This window comes from Rhyacophila brunnea, unplaced genomic scaffold (genome assembly GCF_057557595.1).
Source record: "Rhyacophila brunnea isolate RB1 unplaced genomic scaffold, BYU_Rbru_1.0 scaffold_11, whole genome shotgun sequence".
NCBI lineage: Eukaryota > Metazoa > Arthropoda > Insecta > Trichoptera > Rhyacophilidae > Rhyacophila > Rhyacophila brunnea.
This window is the reverse complement of record NW_028232763.1, coordinates 13,726,285-13,745,384: the sequence shown is the minus strand read 5'-3', so window position 1 is coordinate 13,745,384 and position 19,100 is coordinate 13,726,285. Positions and strand designations below refer to the sequence as shown.

Genomic DNA, 19,100 nt, shown 5'->3' with positions numbered 1-19,100 from the left:
GATTATTGAAGAAAACAGATGACTGATTAGTTAAGACAAAACAGCTCTAACTCATAGCAAGCCATGATGAATCTTCGCTCGGCAGATTGCAAAGGGGAAGAGTACTTAGAGGCTTGCAAGCGTACGTACACAAACATTCTTAGAATTCATTACCGAGGCGTCGTAAGCTGACGGTTTAAATAGATTAACCAAAATATCAAAAACAAAAAAATCTAACAACGTTTGCTACTTTCAAGAATACAATGTTGCGCATGTACAGAAAGGCAGTTGTTACCCTTCACAACGAGAGAGGCGGCGGAAATAGAAAAGCCGGCTTTGTTAGACGTGCGACAAGCGTAGGAGCCGGCGTGACGGGACGTCACATTCTGGACTATCAGAAGACTGGTCTGCTGGCCCACGCTCACCGTACTGACCCCGAGCGAGGGAGCGATTTTCTTATCGTTCAGAGACCACTCGAAATTCAATGGGAAGTCCCCTTTCGTCACGATGCACGTCAGTTGCGCGTAATCGCCTTCCGATGCGTAATCAGACGAAAAAGACATGGGCTGCGTCTGAGGCGCTTCTGTGAAGGATAAATAAAAGTCTCCCAACGTAATACACATTCAAACGGAAGTCTAAAAAAGCTAACAAGCAAATTGAAATCGGTGCAGTTATAAAGCGTAACAGAAAGCGGTCATATCACGAACCCTTCACTTTTAGCAGAGCGGAGTGACGGGTTTCCCCCGCGCGATTCGACACGACGCAGGTGTAGTTGCCTGCGTCGGCAAGGGTCACGCGCCGCAGCGACAGAATGGACGTGTAATCGTCAACGCGCTGCGTCACTTTATCGGCCAGAGGAATGGTCTCTTCATTTTTGAGCCAACGGACGCTGAGAGGACCGTCGCCCACGAGAACGGTGCACATTACTCGCGCCGATGCCCCTCCGTTGACGCCCTGGGCGTGGAAGCTAAACGGTTCTATCTCCGGTAGTACTGATTTGCAAAAAACGTTAACACGAAATATGTAATAACTATGGGTACATGTGTGTGGAGATCGCTCTCCGCATAATTTTTATAATCGTACGGAACATCGGGTATCGAGTAGGTATCTAAGATTCTAAGCGGGGGATTGTTTCACTTGATTCGTTTAGTTTTTGTAAAACATTTTGATGCATAATTATTTCTCACATGCGTATGCTAAGCGCGCAAGAATGCCCCACAATAAATAATACTTCCGCGCATCGCGGGACATGTACCGTGGACTTCCAGCGTGGCCGTGAAATGGACAGTCCCCACCGGGTTTCTCACTGTGCAAGTGTAATTTCCGGCGTGGCCCCAGTCGGCGGGGTCCACCAGCAGCAGACTGGCGCGGTCGCCGATTTTGTTGGTGGTGATTCCCGTCTGCGAGCCCCCGCGGGCCGCCTGGAAACTCCAGCTGATGTTCATAGGGCGGTCCCCCTCGGAAACGAGGCAGGTCACCTGGGCCGCCTGGCCCGCGAAGATGGGAGACTCAAAGTCAAACGGCACTATACGAGGCCTCACTGGAAATAAAACCTGACGCTGCACGGTTATCCCTCGTCAGACTGCTGAACTGAGAGTGCGAAGTAAACAATCGCGAATTTGAAAACTTGAGAAGTTTCGAGGGTGAATAGTGAATTTTTGAGTATTAGTTACATCAGTTTAGTTTAGTGTCGGTGCCAGTTTGACTCTAAAATAGATTCAGAATGTGAATGTTAGGTCAATCTGAGAGAGGTTACAGTACAAATGAGAGTATACAGTGTTCATGAATCGAAGTACGTGCCGTTTACGACCAAGGTGGCGGCGTACTCCACCCTTCCGGCTGAGTTTTTGACAATGCAAGTGTAATTCCCCTGGTGGTTGGCCGTAACAGAGTCTATCATGAGGGCACTCGAGCGTGGACTCATGGGCGCGGTCAGAATGTCCTTGGGGAGCGCCGAGTCCATCATGTCGCTACTGAACGTCCACGAGATATCTAAGGGGGGGTCTCCTTTGGTGGCGAGGCAGGTTATCTGCACGGCATCTCCGGGGTTGAATGGGGTTTCGCCAAAGGTAAAGGGGACTATCAACGGAGGTACTGAGAAAAATAAAAATTTCAGACAAAAAATTGAAAAACTAATAAAAAGATGAATCAGCAAAACAGTAATCGGCATCGAACCGTTGACAATTAAATCGGTGGAATGTGTAGTCGCGCCTGCCACATTTTTTCCGACGCACGTATAGTTGCCCGCGTGCTTCGCCCCGATGGAGTCAATCGTGAGCACGCTGCTCCTCGATCCCATCTGACTGACGGTGACGCCTGCAGTCTTAACGATTATCTCTCCGTTTATCAACCAATATATGTTTATGGGCTGGTCTCCGTGGATCATGGAACACTGAAGAGTGAAAAAGTCCCCCAGGAATGCGGGATCCGTGCCGGCCGCGAACGGGGCAATCTTTGGCGGAACTGGAGGACATAGGAAGTTTAAATAGTGGGTCAGAAGAGGGCCGGAAATGGGACTGAGGAATTCGAAAATTGGTATATGGAATTATCTATCAGTAATGATGAGTAAAATTTTGAAAGCGCGTCGACGAACCGTTGACAATCAGAAGAGTGACGTGAGAAACTTTCCCGGCTCTATTTTCACCCACGCATGTGTAATTTCCCGCGTGCTCAGCTGAGACCGCGTCAATTATCAGAGTACTACTTCTTTTCGAGTTGGTGATGGAATATGCGGGGTTCCGAGGTGATATTATCACATCGTTCAAACTCCACGTAATAGTGATCGGGACGTCTCCATGGGTTATGGTGCAAGATGTTTGTAAATACTCCCCCAGATGGGTGGGCTCGTCTCCGAAAGAAAACGGAATTATTTTCGGAGGAACTGGAAAATAGCAAATTTTACTTTATGAATATTCTCATAACGGTCAAATATTTTTAAGATTATTAACTCCCGATTGTCTTGAAATTATGATAAAAAAATCAATTTAAACACTTATTATTTCCAGCGAGTTCACAGATGTTTGCTAAAATCATTTTATTGGAATAAATATGTAATGAGACTGATTTATTCATGGTGGGATAAATTATACATAATTAAATTTAAATATAGAAGAAAAGTATATAAACTAGAAACGAAATCTGTAAACCTTAACTGAAACCGTTCAATGGTAAGAACAAAATTGTTTAAAACTAACAAATATGAAGAATAAAAAAAACCATTGTGTGAACTATTGATGTACCATTAACAATGAGTTTGGATGCAAATTTAGCTTTTCCTGCTACATTCTCAGCGACGCATGTATAGAGGCCGGCGTGCGTATCCGAAACAGAGGCAATAGAGAGAATAGCGCTACGGTCTCCTATATGTATAACCGTCATTCCCGAATGTAGTTTAAAGGCGCTGCCGTTATACAGCCAACTCAGTTTGAGAGGAACGTCGCCTTCAATCACAGAGCACATCTGCGTAACCACCTGTCCCGGATTTAGAGCCTTTTCTCCGAACGAGAACGGTTGCAACGAGGGAGGTACTGCATCGGTAATATTGAAAGAAAGGTTAGGTGATAAACAAACACAGGAAATAAAAATTTCAACGACCTGGGAGGACAAGGGGGTGTATTGACTGTACCGTTAACATGAAGATAAGCCGTGTGTTGAGCCGAACCGGCTGCGTTTGACGCTAAGCATGTGTAATTCCCACTGTGACTGCCGCTCACAGAGTGTACCGAGAGTAGTGAAGTCCTTTGACCGGATTTTGTTGTGTTAAAAATGACCTGACGCGTTGACTTCGCATTACCGCTGAAGATCCAAGTGATGTTAAGAGGGGTATCCCCTTTGGAGACGTGGCAATTCAACTGGATGGACTCCCCTGCGAATACCGATTCATCCAGCTCGAAGGGCATAATGTGTGGTGTAACTGTGTAGGCAGTATAAAATATGAATCAGGACGGATAAAAGGGAATACCAGTGTGCATTTTACTAATACTACCGTCAGGTTTGCCTCGGATGATTACCGTTAACGTGTAGAGTCGCCGTGTACCTGGCCACGCCTGCACCATTTTTGGCAATGCACGTGTAGTTACCGCTGTGGCCGCCCATTACAGAAGCTATCGAAAGAAACGATGTCCTCTCCCCAAGTTTGGCCGTTTTAATTCCCAAGTGCGTCCCCATTTCCTGTCCGTGGAAATTCCAAAATATTTCTAGAGGGATGTCGCCTTTGGTCACGTGACACGTCATCTGAACGGACTCTCCGGCGAACACGGACTCTTCGAGCTCGAACGGCATAATGTGTGGAGCAACTGCCATCAGTCAAAAAATATATTACGGCTGATAAGGAAGGATACTTTAACGGGACGGCATTCGGGAAGAGAAAAACAAACATAACCACTATTGCATTTAGAAACGGGTACCGTTGACACGGAGAGTGGTGGTGTACGTCGCCTGGCCAGCGTGATTTCTAGCGATGCACGTATAATTTCCGCTGTGGCTTCCCATAATAGATGAAATAGCGAGGAGAGATGTCCTGTCGCCCACTTTAGTGGTTGTTATCCCCGAATGCGTGGCCATGTCTCGGCCGTGGAAATTCCACCCGATCTCTATCGGAGTGTCTCCTTTGCTAATGTGGCAAGTCAATTGGACTGACTCTCCGGAGAAAACGGATTCGTCGATTTCAAAAGGCATGATGTGCGGTGCGACTGGATGATGGCAAGAAAATATTACAAAATTATTCAAGGAGTTCAAGAATAAACGAAAATTAACAAAAACAATATGCAACAAAATAAAATGAAACATGATGTGGAATGATAGAAAAATATCCGAAGTGTACCATTAACTTTCAGAGTCGTGGAATATGTAGCCGATCCGGCATTATTTTTAGCGACACATGTGTAATTTCCGCTGTGACTTCCCATTATCGTCGATATTGTCAGAATGGACGTCCTACTTCCCATTTTCGTGGTGGAAATACCCAAGTTGGAGGATGAATCGAACCCGTGAAAGTTCCAAGTAATATCTAACGGCAGATCTCCTTTGGAGATGTGGCATGACAGCTGAACGGATTCGCCGGAAAAGACGGCCTGGTCTATGTCGAATGGCAATATGTTCGGTGCGACTGCGGGAAATAGTAGAGGACATGTAGAGGAAGGCGAAAAAGATACAAGAAACTAAACAAAAATCACTATACACAAATACATCACGTCGGTAACAATGCAAGATAGATATCTTTTATACCATTCACATGTAAAGAAGTGGTATAGCCGATGAATCCGGCTTTATTTTTTGCAATGCACGTGTAATTTCCACTGTGACCGGCGGTGACGGACGAAATCGACAAATAAGACGTCCGATCTCCCATTTTAGCAGTGGAAATGCCCAAATGCGAGGACATTTCCCTGCCGTGGAAGTTCCACGATATCTCAATGGGCGTGTCGCCCTTGGACACATGGCAATTCAGCTGGACAGACTCCCCGGCGAACACGGAGCCGTCCGCCTCGAACGGGACGATGTAAGGTGCAACTGCGGTGAATAAGAATGAGACGCATATTGCTGGTGATACATACAGGGAAGTAAAGGAGGTGAGAAGCGTGCGAGTGCGGTCGACATAGCAGAGGTCGGTTAGTACGACGCCCGTCCCTAATCTCGACGTCAGTACCATTGACTTGGACGGTGGCGGCATGCGTAGCGGATCCGGCCGCGTTGTTGGCCGTGCAAGTGTAGATCCCGCTGTGAGCGGCGGTCGCTGACGCTATGCTCAACAGGGAGGTTCTCTCCCCGACTTTCATGGTGGTTATGCCCAGGTGAGAGGAGAGCTCGCGTCCGTGAAAGTTCCACGAGATCTGCAGAGGGACGTCGCCTTTGGACACGTGGCACTGCAGCTGCACGGACTCTCCCGAATAGACCAAGTCTTCCTTGTCAAACGGGACTATATGCGGTAGTACTGACGACAGATAAAAGGATACCGCATGTTATTATTGTTATCCTTCGAGTCCATTATTATCTTCGTAGAATTAATAAATGTGAGATTTATTTTAAAATGGCGAATTTTCACTAATCTTACTGTAAGTTTGATACAGAATCATTCCTTAACTAATCAGTGAGTAGGTATATTTCTGTTATCTATTATATCATACCACTTTATTTAGATACCTACCTATTATTTTTTCTCGACCGAAGAGTGTGCCTGCCTAGCCTAATAATCGAGGACGATGACGGGATGGGAAGAATAGTGATGTGGCTCACGACGAAAACAAAAGCATAATCGAAAGAAACACAAGACAATAAGAAGCGGCGATAGGAGGGTGCGCTTGTGTACCCTTGACATTTAAGCTGGCGGTGTAGGAGACGGCGGCCACGGAATTGGCAGCCGTGCAGGTGTAGTTGCCGCTGTGGCCGGCCATGACGGACGAAATGGTCAGAACCGATGAGCGGTCACCCACCTTGGTGGTGGAGATGCCCAGGTGGGATGACATCTCTCGCCCGTGAAAGTTCCACGTCAACGTCAGCGGCCGGTCCCCCTTGGATACGTGACAGGTCACCTGAACCGACTCCCCGTAAAAGACGGATTCGTCGAATTCAAAAGGCGAGATAATGGGAGCGACTGTGAACGGTTACAAATGACACTCGGCGTTAGAATAGATGAGTTTTTAAGCATGTTCTGAAGCTGCAGTGGCCCCGAGGAAGAATAAGAATGAAATGGAAACAGGGTGCGATCTGACCGGTCACTTTTAGCACCGCCGACTGATTGGACTGGCCGGCCGCGTTCTTGGCGGAGCAGGTGTAAAGGCCCGCATGTTCGGCTGTCACGTCGCTGATGGACAGGAGAGACACTCGCCGACCCATCTTGGAGGTTTTGATGCCGACGTGCGACGACAGATCCTGGCCGTGGAAGGCCCATGACAGCTCTAGGGGCAAGTCCCCTTTACCCACGCTGCACGTCACGACGACGGACTCGCCTGCGTTCACCTCTTCCGCAAATTCAAATGGCGTGATGACCGGTGATACTTGTTTTCATTGCAAATTGTAATAATTAATTAGACAGTGAAATTGACTGCGAGTGTCCCACCAAAAATGTATAAGTAGTAAAGTAATTTGTATAAATTTAGACACGACTGTTGATAATGCCTGTAAATGCCACTGGTTCTAATATCTAATTATGCGGTAATTGACTTTTTAAAATAAACAAAGCAATATAATATGCCTGAATGGCATAAGCTCTAAGCTAAGTGTCTATTTTACTTGCCAAGAATATAAAAATAGTTAATTACATTGAGGACAAGGACAGTTTGTGGAAGATTATTTCCTTTAAGTTAATAATCACACAGGTACCGTAGAGGGTTGTTAAAAATAAAAATACTAGGATACTGGAAGGTCAACAGTGCAAGATATTACAATATAATATATAAATTACAAAAAAAGCAAAATATAATATATGTATGTGTACTAAGAATCTATTGGTGATGATCTACCATTGACATTAAGTTCTGTGGTTTGAGTGGCTTTCCCTGCGTCATTTTCAGCAATGCAAGTGTAATTTCCTCTATGGTTGGCTTGGATTGAGTCTATGCTTAACATAGAAATTCGTTTGCTATTCCTGCTAATAACTATTCCATCTCCCGTCGATAGAGTCTTATTATTGAGTTCCCATGAAATTTCTAACGGAAGGTCTCCTTTGCTCACAGTACAAGTCGTCGAAACCGTGTCCCCCGCATTTACGGTCTCATCAGCAAAGTAGAAAGGTGCCATTTGAGGACCGACTTAGGATTAAAATAGGAGAAAAAAAATTAAATGTTATGTATATCAATATGACTTATGCAAAAGACTATCATCCAACTGAATTTTGGCATGATTATTTACATTTTTATTTACAATATAAACCCAAATCGCATGCAATGTTTTGAGGTCATTTTGGTTTTGCTTATTTGCTCAGATGGTTTTCATTTGTATAAGTCAATTCGTTCTAAATGTGAAAATAATGAATAAAAAAAACTAAAATAATATAATGCTACATTGAATAACACTTTTGAAATACCATTCACAACCAAAACCGATGTGTGGTTTACGAAACCGGCTCTGTTGGAAGCCACGCAAGTGAAGGAACCGCCGTGCTCGGCTTTTATGGATTCAATACTCAGAGCACTCATTCTTGGACTAATTCTATTCATTGAAATCCCATTTTTCATTGGTACTATTTCTTTTCCGTTGAAAAACCAGTCAATTTTGACGGGTTGATCTCCTTTTGTAACGGTGCATTGCGCAGAAGTCATGTCGCCAGCGTTTGCGGGTTCATCGCCAAAAGTGAATGGCATTATTTGAGGCGCAACTATCAACATTCCATAAACCATTATTGCAGGAAATTCCGGGACATCCGGGAGAAATTTATACAGGACGTAATAGGTTGGTAGGAAATAAAAAATAAAACAAACATTACAAGCAAAGGTGGAAAACATAAGGATACCCAACGTTATAATAATGTTATGGCTGCTATATTTTACAATATTGCATGACGTACCCGGGCAATAATTGATCACGCAGATAATTTCAAGTGTGGACCGATTCACCATTAGCTACTCACTGTGATATTGAATAAAAATAAATTTAAGAATCATAATGACGTTAGAAAAAAATAATTATCTGTTGATCTCTGTTTCACCATAAATAGCGTTCAATAATACTATAGTGATTCCCAACTGAGTTCTGCAGAACTACATACTTCATTGTAATAATATAGTGCCTTTAACTTTAGTTATAACGTTATTTCATCACTATTTACAATCCCAAGCTGCACTTCTATGTAGATACCGTTAATGTAAAGACTAGCGGAGTGTTCGGAAGTCCCGGCGCTGTTACTCGCAATGCAAGTATAGTTCCCCCTGTGATTAGCCTGGGCCGAGTCTATACTCAACACCGACACTCGAACGGCGTTTCTGTTAATTGCAGTCGTGCCTCCGGAAGTTATCTTGCTGCCGTTTAATTCCCAGTCAATGGTCAAGGGAAGATCACCTTTATTCACGGTGCAAACCAAACTGACCGCCTCGCCGGCGTTCAGAGTTTCGTCCCCGAAGTTGAACGGCGTGATTTGTGGAGCCACTGATAACAATACAATAACTAAATATGGAACGAAGGAAACAGAACAACTCGGTTACTAATGATATGACAACTCGAAAATCGCAGTCTAAAGATAATTATTATAACCTCTATAATTATTATTATTATTATAATAATCTAAGCTGACGTGACATAGTAATATATCAAAAATAATAGTATGGTAGTAGAAGATCACAAACAGCTCTATCAGTAAGAACCTAACAACCTTACTATTTAGTGTTTTTGAAACAATGTTTTTGGTAATTCCACAATTTTTGGGTTGATGATGATTGGTATTTAACATTCATTTTTAAGGGTTAAAATTACACCGACAATGACCGCGCGGCTGAAGCGTCGGCCTATAGCATCATGGGTCCCAGATTCGAATCCTGGGTCTGGCAAGTACACAATTGTTTTTCACGTCAGAGAATGGACCTAATTGGTTGAGCAAGTGACTGATATCCATTTCTCGTAAAAACAAAATCTGTTAATACAAACTTCCACTCTGTGGCGGCCCATATGATCTTATTAGGATAGTACATGGTCGAATAATAAAAATAATATTAAGGGGGAGTGCTAGAGGCATCTGGCGGCAGAATACTAATGATGCAATTTAGTACTAAATTATTTTAAATAATCAATAAGTATCTAAAAACTTAGTTTAAAAAAATTGTTGCAAAATGTGCGATAATCGTGAAACTGTTATCTTTATATTAAATATTTTTTAAAATATAGTTCAATAAGTTATTTTGGATACCAGTGAGATTTTTGAAAAATTTATTATTTTAAGCGGTGATTTCGCTAAAGCGATGATCGCTTAGCAGGTAGGTAGGTACATTTGTTAAAAGTGTATGGTACAATGATCGCATGCAATCATCATTTAAGTAAAAACGATCTCATTTGAATGCACATATTTAATTCGGTTGCGATCAATGACATTAATATGGACGAAGCATCTGGAAAAAAAATGACACTCACTTTTTTGTCGGGTCTGCCGAATGGCATAATCTGTTCTAACGCCATTACAATAAAGGTGATATTGCTATAAATTCCCGATGCTTTTTGTTGGGTCTGCCGAATGGTTCGATTCGAACGGGTTCGCTCAAATGAACATTGACACTAGAAACACTGTTCTAACGCCATTACAATAAAGGTGATATTGCTATAAATTCCCGATGCGTGATATCGCATAATGGAAATTGCGTGATGTCTACCTATACATGTGCGAATGTCGCTATGCACGAATTTACTTGCTAGCTACTGTATTGAGTGCGTTGTCCATTAATAATGTCATTGGTTGCGATCAACGTATAAGTAAAATCACACACAGATTTTTTTTAAATTTATAAATATCGATTTTTCTAGAAATTAAAAATGTATGTAATTTAACTTGAAATCCTTTTTATTTATATTGAATCAGGCTTTGATACAAACACCTTAAGCCTTTACAATATGGGGAAGATGGTTATAGCCTGAAAAAGCGACCAACATAATTAACTCAAAAATTGTAGAGTATTTAACAAAAAGTTTGTTTCGAAACCATAATACTAACGTCTTCATAGATAAACGCCGGTTTAATTAATGAGTTATGTAACCATTAATATGAGATAAATGCCTAGACTGAAACGGAGAAAAAAATATCTTCTTTAAAACAAATTCTAAGCACCGACGCTTTTATTTATTGAAGATACCACATCACATCAGGAGTAAGGTATGGTATAAGGGATGTATAAAAAAATGAAATTAAAACCAAAAATCTACAAAAACCATTGAAATAATTTTGCAATCAATGTGTTAGCGGTCTCTCTACCATTGACGTTGAGGCTAGCGGTATGATTGACAGTCCCGGCGACATTTTTCACCGTGCAAACATAGTTTCCTCGGTGTTCCCCTTTGACGGAATCAATACTCAACGTGGACAACTTCTGATTGGTTTTCGTAATAATGATTCCATTGTTCTTCTTGTTGTCGATTATTTTTCCGTTGAGGCTCCAATATATCTCCACGGGCAGATCTCCCTTGTTGACCGCGCACGACACTGTCGTCATGTCTCCGGCGTCGGCAGGATCCGACCCAAACTCAAACGGTAATATCTGAGGCGGCACTGTTGCATTCGCATAGTAAATAGTAACATAAAGGAATAATTTTTATAACTGAACTATACATAATTAAATTATAATCCATTAATATGAATTATGTGTAGAATTGCGGAATACCATAGATAATCTACAAAAATATATAATAAAGAACTATTTGTTAATATGCTATAATTATTTACCGCCAATATTAATTAATAATAAATATTTTGTGAATATAAATATTGAGCCCTAATTTATTATTATTGACACAATTTATGAGAATATAGCAAGGAGATGGAGAGGTAAAAGGAAATAATTAAAATACCACTAAAACAAAACACTAATTTACCTATTAGAATGTTTAAATTATCTACCATTAACATTTAGCTGTGTCGAATGGAAAGCTATCCCTGCGCCATTTTTAACAATGCACGTGTAGTTTCCCCGATGTTTTGCTTCAATAGAATCAATACTTATCATGGATATTCGTTGACTATTTCGGCTGATTATTATACCGTCGCCTGACACTAGAGCTTTATTGTTCAGTTCCCACGAAATTTCCAACGGTAGATCTCCTTTACTCACAGTGCAAGTACTCGAAACGGTGTCCCCCGCATTTAAAATGTCCACGCCGAAGTCGAAAGGTATCATTTGGGGTCCGACTTCAATATAAATTATAAATTATAAATAACTACAAATATGTTTATCGAAAAGACGACATGGTGAATGCATTAAATAAGGAAGGAAAAACATAATCTAAGAAAGAATAAACATAGAGAATATTTTTTTTATATTGGTACCATTGACGACAAATTTGGTCGTGTAGTTTACATAACCGGCTCGGTTGGACGCTACACATGTAAAAGAACCGCCGTGTTCAGCCCTAATTGATTCAATACTCAAAGCGCTGATTCGTTTACTCATTCTGTTGATTAATATTCCACTTTTTTGTCCGTTAATTTCCTTTCCATTGAAATACCAGTCGATTTTTATCGGCTCGTCTCCTTTGTTTACTGTGCATTGGGCGGATGTCATGTCGCCGGCGTTCGCAGGCTCCTCTCCAAAGTTGAAAGGTAATATTTGGGGTGCCACTATTAAAAATGCAGAAGAACTTTCAAACTATCACCCAAACAAAGAGTCGGAAGGAAGGGATGTAATATCTATGAAGGAAAATTACGGGAGGAACCAAAATATGGACTATAATACCAATTATACAAATAAAAATGTATATTTTTTAAAAGTACCATTAATATAAAGACTAGCCGAATGTTCTGCCTTTCCAGCGTCATTGCTAGCTATGCAAGTATAGTTTCCTCGATGTTTAGCTTGAGCGGAATCTATACTCAAGACTGACACTTTTTTGGCAGTTCTACTTATTACAATAGTATTCCCCGAACTAATAATGTCTCCGTTCAATGCCCACGAGATCGTCAAAGGCAGATCGCCTTTGTTTACCGTGCAGATCAAGGAAACGGCTTCGCCGGCGTTTAAAGTTTCATCTCCGAAGTTGAACGGAGTTATTTGAGGAGCAACTGAGCAAAATTTTAACAAAAATTAATGAAAAAAAAGATTTAGATCCCTCGCACACTAACATTTGAGGTGACCGAATCTGAATTCAGAAAAGTAAACAGAAGTGGTGTTTCAATTAAGCACACAGTCACGTTTTAGTTCATAGAACCAAAATATCAAACTCAACTGTGAAACAATTAAAACTTCACCCTTACGAAAGATGCAGTGATTTTATATTGGTGGTTAAAAAATATATGAAATATTTGGAAATATTGGGTTTATCTGTCAATTAGATATAAATACTGTTGAACAGTGTTGCAATTGATGGAACGTAATTTTTCAATTCCTTGAATAAAAAAGATGTTATTACATCATTGGCATTGTTGTGCTATTTGATTTGACAGGCCGATATAGGCAAATACAGGAATTATAGCTGTTTAGCAATAGTTGAAAGCAACAATTCTGTGTACCAACTAGTTGCAAGCGTCAACTATGTCATATCAGGTTGAGTCAACACTGTGTGCATCAGTACATTAAGTTAGGTACATATGTTTTGTAAATGTCAACTAAATCGATTGGATAAAGTTGGCGAGTTGCGGTCACCTTATGTTTGTATGTGCGAGGGGTTTAGATGCTTTTTCAATTCAAAGGTACTGTAAAAAATATGCGAATTGGAAAAGAATCAATAATACATGGGGTGTAACATCACAAGGTGTGCGGGTTCCTAAGGGAAACTGAAGTCTCTAAAGAGAGTAATAATAACTATTAACAATTTAAATACATAATATAACTAAGCTCATATACTTAATACAAAATAAATATAATATACATTATAATAGATATTGAGAGAAAGTTTAAAGGAATCTTCAATACCATTGACAGATAATTCGGCAGAATAATTAGTTTGACCGGCCGAGTTTTGCGCTACGCATGTATACACGCCACGGTGTTCCGCCGACACCGATTCCACACTAAGGGTGCTAAGTCGGGGGCTCATTTGCACAATTGAAATTCCAAATTTGGCCGAATTGAGCGGACTTCCGTTGAGGAACCAGGTGACGTTGATGGGGATGTCCCCCTTAATGAGCATGCACTGCACGGCCATCATGTCTCCCGCGTTAGATGCCACATCACCGAAGGAGAAAGGCATGATTTGAGGAGTGACTGAGGGAATATCAAGGTCAATAAAAACTGAATAATTGCTAAAATAAACTCTATGTGCTGTAAAAAGTGTCTAGCTATCGTGACAGATTTTCGGCTACCGTTGACATTGAGACTGGCACTGTGATTGGTCGTTCCAGCGACATTTTTAACAGTGCAAATATAAATTCCTCGGTGGTCGCCTCTGACAGAGTCAATACTCAATGTGGAAACTTTTTGACTCGGTCTCGTGATAACTATTCCTTCGTTGCTTCTGCGAGTTATCAGATTTCCATTGAGGCTCCAATATATTTCTGCTGGTAAGTCTCCTTTGCTGACCGCGCACTGAACAGTCGTCATATCTCCCGCGTCAGCGGGTTCCGAACCAAACTCAAACGGTAAAATCTGAGGCGGCACTGAAGATTGAATTTTTTTGAAAAACACATCCATAATTTTTTGAAAAAACGCTATTTAAATGAATTCTTTTCGAATATTTTTATCTAATTATTGAAAGCTAAATATACACATTTGGCGGGACAGTTTTTGTGCTATATTGTTGACAGCAGAATGGCGAAATCAAACGAAGAATACGATGTATGTACAAATTCAAGATATCACCTTTCCTGTACTTAAAATATGTAAATCATTGTAGAAAAATTGATGACAAACCCTGAAATAAATGTTTTATTATGGCACATGGTTACATAATACATAAAATATTATTGAAAGAAATGAATATTGTAATTTATAGGCAATCTTTAAATCAAAAAATGTATGTTTTCAATAAAATTTAAGACTACATAAAATATTAATTTAAATTCAGTATTATCTATTGCACTGGGTATCATTTTAAAATTATACAAAATACTATTTCGAATAAGTACATGCAATGTAATATTCCTTTCTTATGACAAATCTGTCTAAAGTTGATTAATCACATTATAATTAATATAGATATTGATACAGCAATTAAACACGGTTTCACTGTTTTTAAAGTTCATAATATAAGTATGTAGTCAAAAAATAAATATATCGTCACTGTACAGGCCAATTGGCGTAACCCTCAAATATCAAATTGCTCAGGAAGTGAAAAAGAACTGCAGGCATTCTGCACAGATTTACTTATTATTTTATATAATATTTATTTATTATTTTATATTAATATTATTTTATTACAAATTGAGAATTTTCTTTTATTTATACACCAGTGGCTTGCATTTAGAAGATTTACAGCATTTGGCTGGAATATTTTTTGTCAAGTTACAAATGGCTTAAAAAATAGTTTTGAATTATTTTGATATGAAATATTTTTATGGGATTTATGATACCTGGTGATACACCCCTGTTACAGGCGGGCTTCTCCCGGTGTAAAATAATCATTTAGTAGCTCAAGTCGAAACGTAACCCTGACCTCTAGAAACGGCTTCATAAAACATCTAATCTGATTCCTTGCTCAACCACGTAAGTAATTTTTTTAATTTAAAATGTATAAATGATGATGTATGAAAGAGATAATTTTAAGACTAAATATAAGTATTTAAATATAATAAATTTTGCCGCGCTTGCCGGCAACGTAAAAATCCCTGCGCGCCTGCGCCGAGGTGGTCCTCGTGATTCGTCAAATCAAAATCAGGCGATAAAATTTGGCCAATCACGAGAGTCCTTTTTGTTGGACGGCGTAGGTACGCGAGATTTGAAGAAAGAAAAGAAAAGGCAGTAAGCGTCCCCTTTCCGATAGGTACGGACCTGACGACTACCACTGTAAAAATCCCAAATATAATTTGTAAAACTAAAAATTAAGAAAATATAAGAAGACCACGTTACGAGCACGAAAGACCGTGTTTTATTTATACTCCAACCGTTTGAATTTCTTTTTTTTTGTGAATCCGGGGTTCGATGGACACCTGAGCTAGCCGCTGGAACCCCGGGGATCTCAATGGCGCCCAAGCAACATGAGGCGTGAAGAATCGCATTAATTCTTCCGAACCCGCGAACGCTAAATAAAAGTTTGAGATCACATACTGTGTATTAAATGTTAACGAGATCCAGGAGCCGGAACAACCAAGAAATGGCTAACGAAAAAGCGGATTCCGACGTGACCCTCATCGAAGAAGAAGTGCTGTCTCCAACATCAAACCGGGAGAGCCCTCCTCTGGTGTTCGAAATGAGGCCGCACGAGGACGTGAATTTGCCGACTGTAGCGTCATCAACAGCCCTGAAGCCTACGTCAGAAGCAGTGCCGGTCATACCACAATTGTATCAACCTTGGGGCTTGAAGCCGGAGCTTGAAGTCTTCTACACGGGACACCCACTATATCAGGTGTCAGATTTTATCAAAGGGTGTGAGACGTACTTCGCCGCAGCTAAGAGCCCGCCCGAAAGTTGGACAGGACTCGCACTAAATAGATTAAGAGATGAGGCAAAAATATGGGGGAAGACGATATCTTCGAATACCTGCTGGCAGTCATTTATTCACCTGCTGCGCCAGCAATTCGAATCGTCCCTCAAACGTCGCCAACAACGGACGGAACTGCAAAACTTGGTACAACGACCGGATGAAGATGTCTTCGGGTTTCTGTTGAATAAGAAGGATCTGGCGACCATATTGCTACCATATATCCCCGGGAAAGAACTTGGCGAGTTATTTTTCGACCTGCTTAGTGAAAGGGATCAACTGCGAGTGGGCCAAGCAGGCTGGTCCAACCTGGACGAACTACTGGTGGTGGCTCAACGCCTTATACCAACTACGATTAGACCTCCCGTAGCGATAGCCACGCAACGATCGGGACGAAAAGAATGCGGCTGCCTATGCGACTGTAATCAAAATTTAGAACAGTCGAGCGCACGCCCGAAACCACGTCAACAAATATTTAAGGCTGAGACACGCCCTGAACCGCCTCCGCAACCGCGGGAATCGACAAATAATAATCAGGCCAGAACCCCAAACGGAGCCTTTCTGGCTCGAGGAGGCCAACAACGCAGAGGTGCCTTCCATGGCGGAAACCGTACGCCACTTTATGACGCAAACGGCGTTCGCAAGTGTCAGTACTGCGAGTTCGGTTACCACCAGAACCATACATGCCCGAACTACCCTGCATGGAGACGCAACCAAGAATGGAGTCCACTGGAAACGGAGCAGGGACATTGATGGGGCGCCGCAGAACCGAGAAGTCGACTTGGGCTCTCGAGGAGACCTCGTGATCCTGCGGATGCCACCTACAATGGCATACGAAAAAATGAAGAAAATAGTGACAAGTGCTTTAATCGGGACCCTCTTAAAGTGCCCGTTAAATCTAGTGATAAGTTTATAGATAGTGACTTTCTTATAAAGCCTATTGTTGCTAGTGTTAAGTTAGATAATAATTGTAAAAATGTGTCGTCAAGCAACACCGATTTTCATTCAGGACAATTTTTCGAAGTAAACTTTCCGGTTAACCATAAAACGAGAGTATTTCGCTCTAAAAATAAAGTTGATGGCATAGGATTTAATAGTACGCCGTACGATAGCGGAGCAATTAATTTGAATCCTGGCCTTAACGATATTCCGCAAAGAGAGAATGAAAATCAGCTGGTGTTGCTCGTCGAAGATATAAACTGTTATCATGCCATGTATTTAACGGATGAACAAGGAATTGGATGGGTGGCCGATGAGATCAGGGCGTACCTTTCGACTTTAATCCAGATGGGGCGAATGATACACCCCTGTTACAGGCGGGCTTCTCCCGGTGTAAAATAATCATTTAGTAGCTCAAGTCGAAACGTAACCCTGACCTCTAGAAACGGCTTCATAAAACATCTAATCTGATTCCTTGCTCAACCACGTAAGTAATTTTTTTAATTTAAAATGTATAAATGATGATGTATGGAAGAGATAATTTTAAGACTAAATATAAGTATTTAAATATAATAAATTTTGCCGCGCTTGCCGGCAACGTAAAAATCCCTGCGCGCCTGCGCCGAGGTGGTCCTCGTGATTCGTCAAATCAAAATCAGGCGATAAAATTTGGCCAATCACGAGAGTCCTTTTTGTTGGACGGCGTAGGTACGCGAGATTTGAAGAAAGAAAAGAAAAGGCAGTAAGCGTCCCCTTTCCGATAGGTACGGACCTGACGACTACCACTGTAAAAATCCCAAATATAATTTGTAAAACTAAAAATTAAGAAAATATAAGAAGACCACGTTACGAGCACGAAAGACCGTGTTTTATTTATACTCCAACCGTTTGAATTTCTTTTTTTTTGTGAATCCGGGGTTCGATGGACACCTGAGCTAGCCGCTGGAACCCCGGGGATCTCACTGGCCAGTTTGTGTAAGAGTATGCAATAAGTCCATTGCCATAAAAATGTCACTTCGGTGAAAAGTGAGGGTTACGACAATTGTCCTGTACAGTGATGATATGAAACACCCTAGTATTTGTTTAAACACGTTATAGTTACAGTTACATTACAGTTATAGTTCAAACTGAAACACTGGGTATGTATATAATCTGTCTACATACTGCCTTATATGCCATTCCATGGGTGGAAATATTACTGTAAAGTGGAATGTACATATACAGCATTCAATTGTATTTTCAAATTATGTAAATACTAAGTTGGATTATCAAAATTTAATTAGCAATAATTTTATTAAAATCTGTAGCAAATAATCTGACCTCAACACTTCATGATTGTAACACCAAGCATCCGCATAAATTAATAAAGAAAATAATTTATTATTCACTCTAGTAATTATTTCTATACTATGTACTTAGGCAACTGATTTAATGTGATTTACTTTAAAATAAATTATTATAGTATTATTTGTCAGAATTGACGTGTATTCAGTTTATTCAAATAAAAACCACATTATGTAGTAAGAATCAAAATTATCAACTCGGGTTCTACTTGTGAAGTTTTATCTTGAATATCATGGAATGCATTATGAGGTTTTCATTTGTATATAGTAAAACCTCGATTTAACGAAGAAAATTTCCGGTCTGTATTTCACTCGTAAACAATGTTCGGCACATCATCACATAGTAATTAATGCACAAGGTAATTGATTCTGTTGTCGTGTGGCATAATTTTCTGCAGCAATTGTAGGTAACGCATGCCAGCCGATGTTATGATTTGTAAATAGGATGATGGTGATCTTATTTGAACATGGTTTATTTATTAAATGTCATTTATCACAAATATTAAGATGTGGACCAGTACATATTTTGAAATGGACACTCTAACCAAATAAATGATATCTCAATTGACTGTATACTTTCTTCCAGATTGTAAAGACGTTGTGGTATTACAATCATCAAGTGTAACATCCTCCTAAAAT

General features: G+C 40.6%; 1 protein-coding gene across 6 annotated transcripts in view; it reads right to left on the bottom strand.

Moving 5' to 3' along the window:
• The window catches only part of Dscam1 (Down syndrome cell adhesion molecule 1), a 275,607-nt gene that overhangs the window by 54,137 nt on the left and 202,370 nt on the right, over positions 1 to 19,100 (bottom strand). For 5 of the 6 annotated variants that reach the window (XM_085959094.1, XM_085959099.1, XM_085959108.1 and 2 more), the window contains one exon: positions 2,573 to 2,860. In XM_085959094.1, the coding sequence (XP_085815220.1) occupies positions 2,573 to 2,860 (288 nt within the window). Of the gene's footprint in view, positions 1 to 2,572; positions 2,861 to 5,626; positions 5,912 to 19,100 lie in introns of all 6 variants that reach the window. The other variant, XM_085959122.1, reaches the window with a different exon arrangement.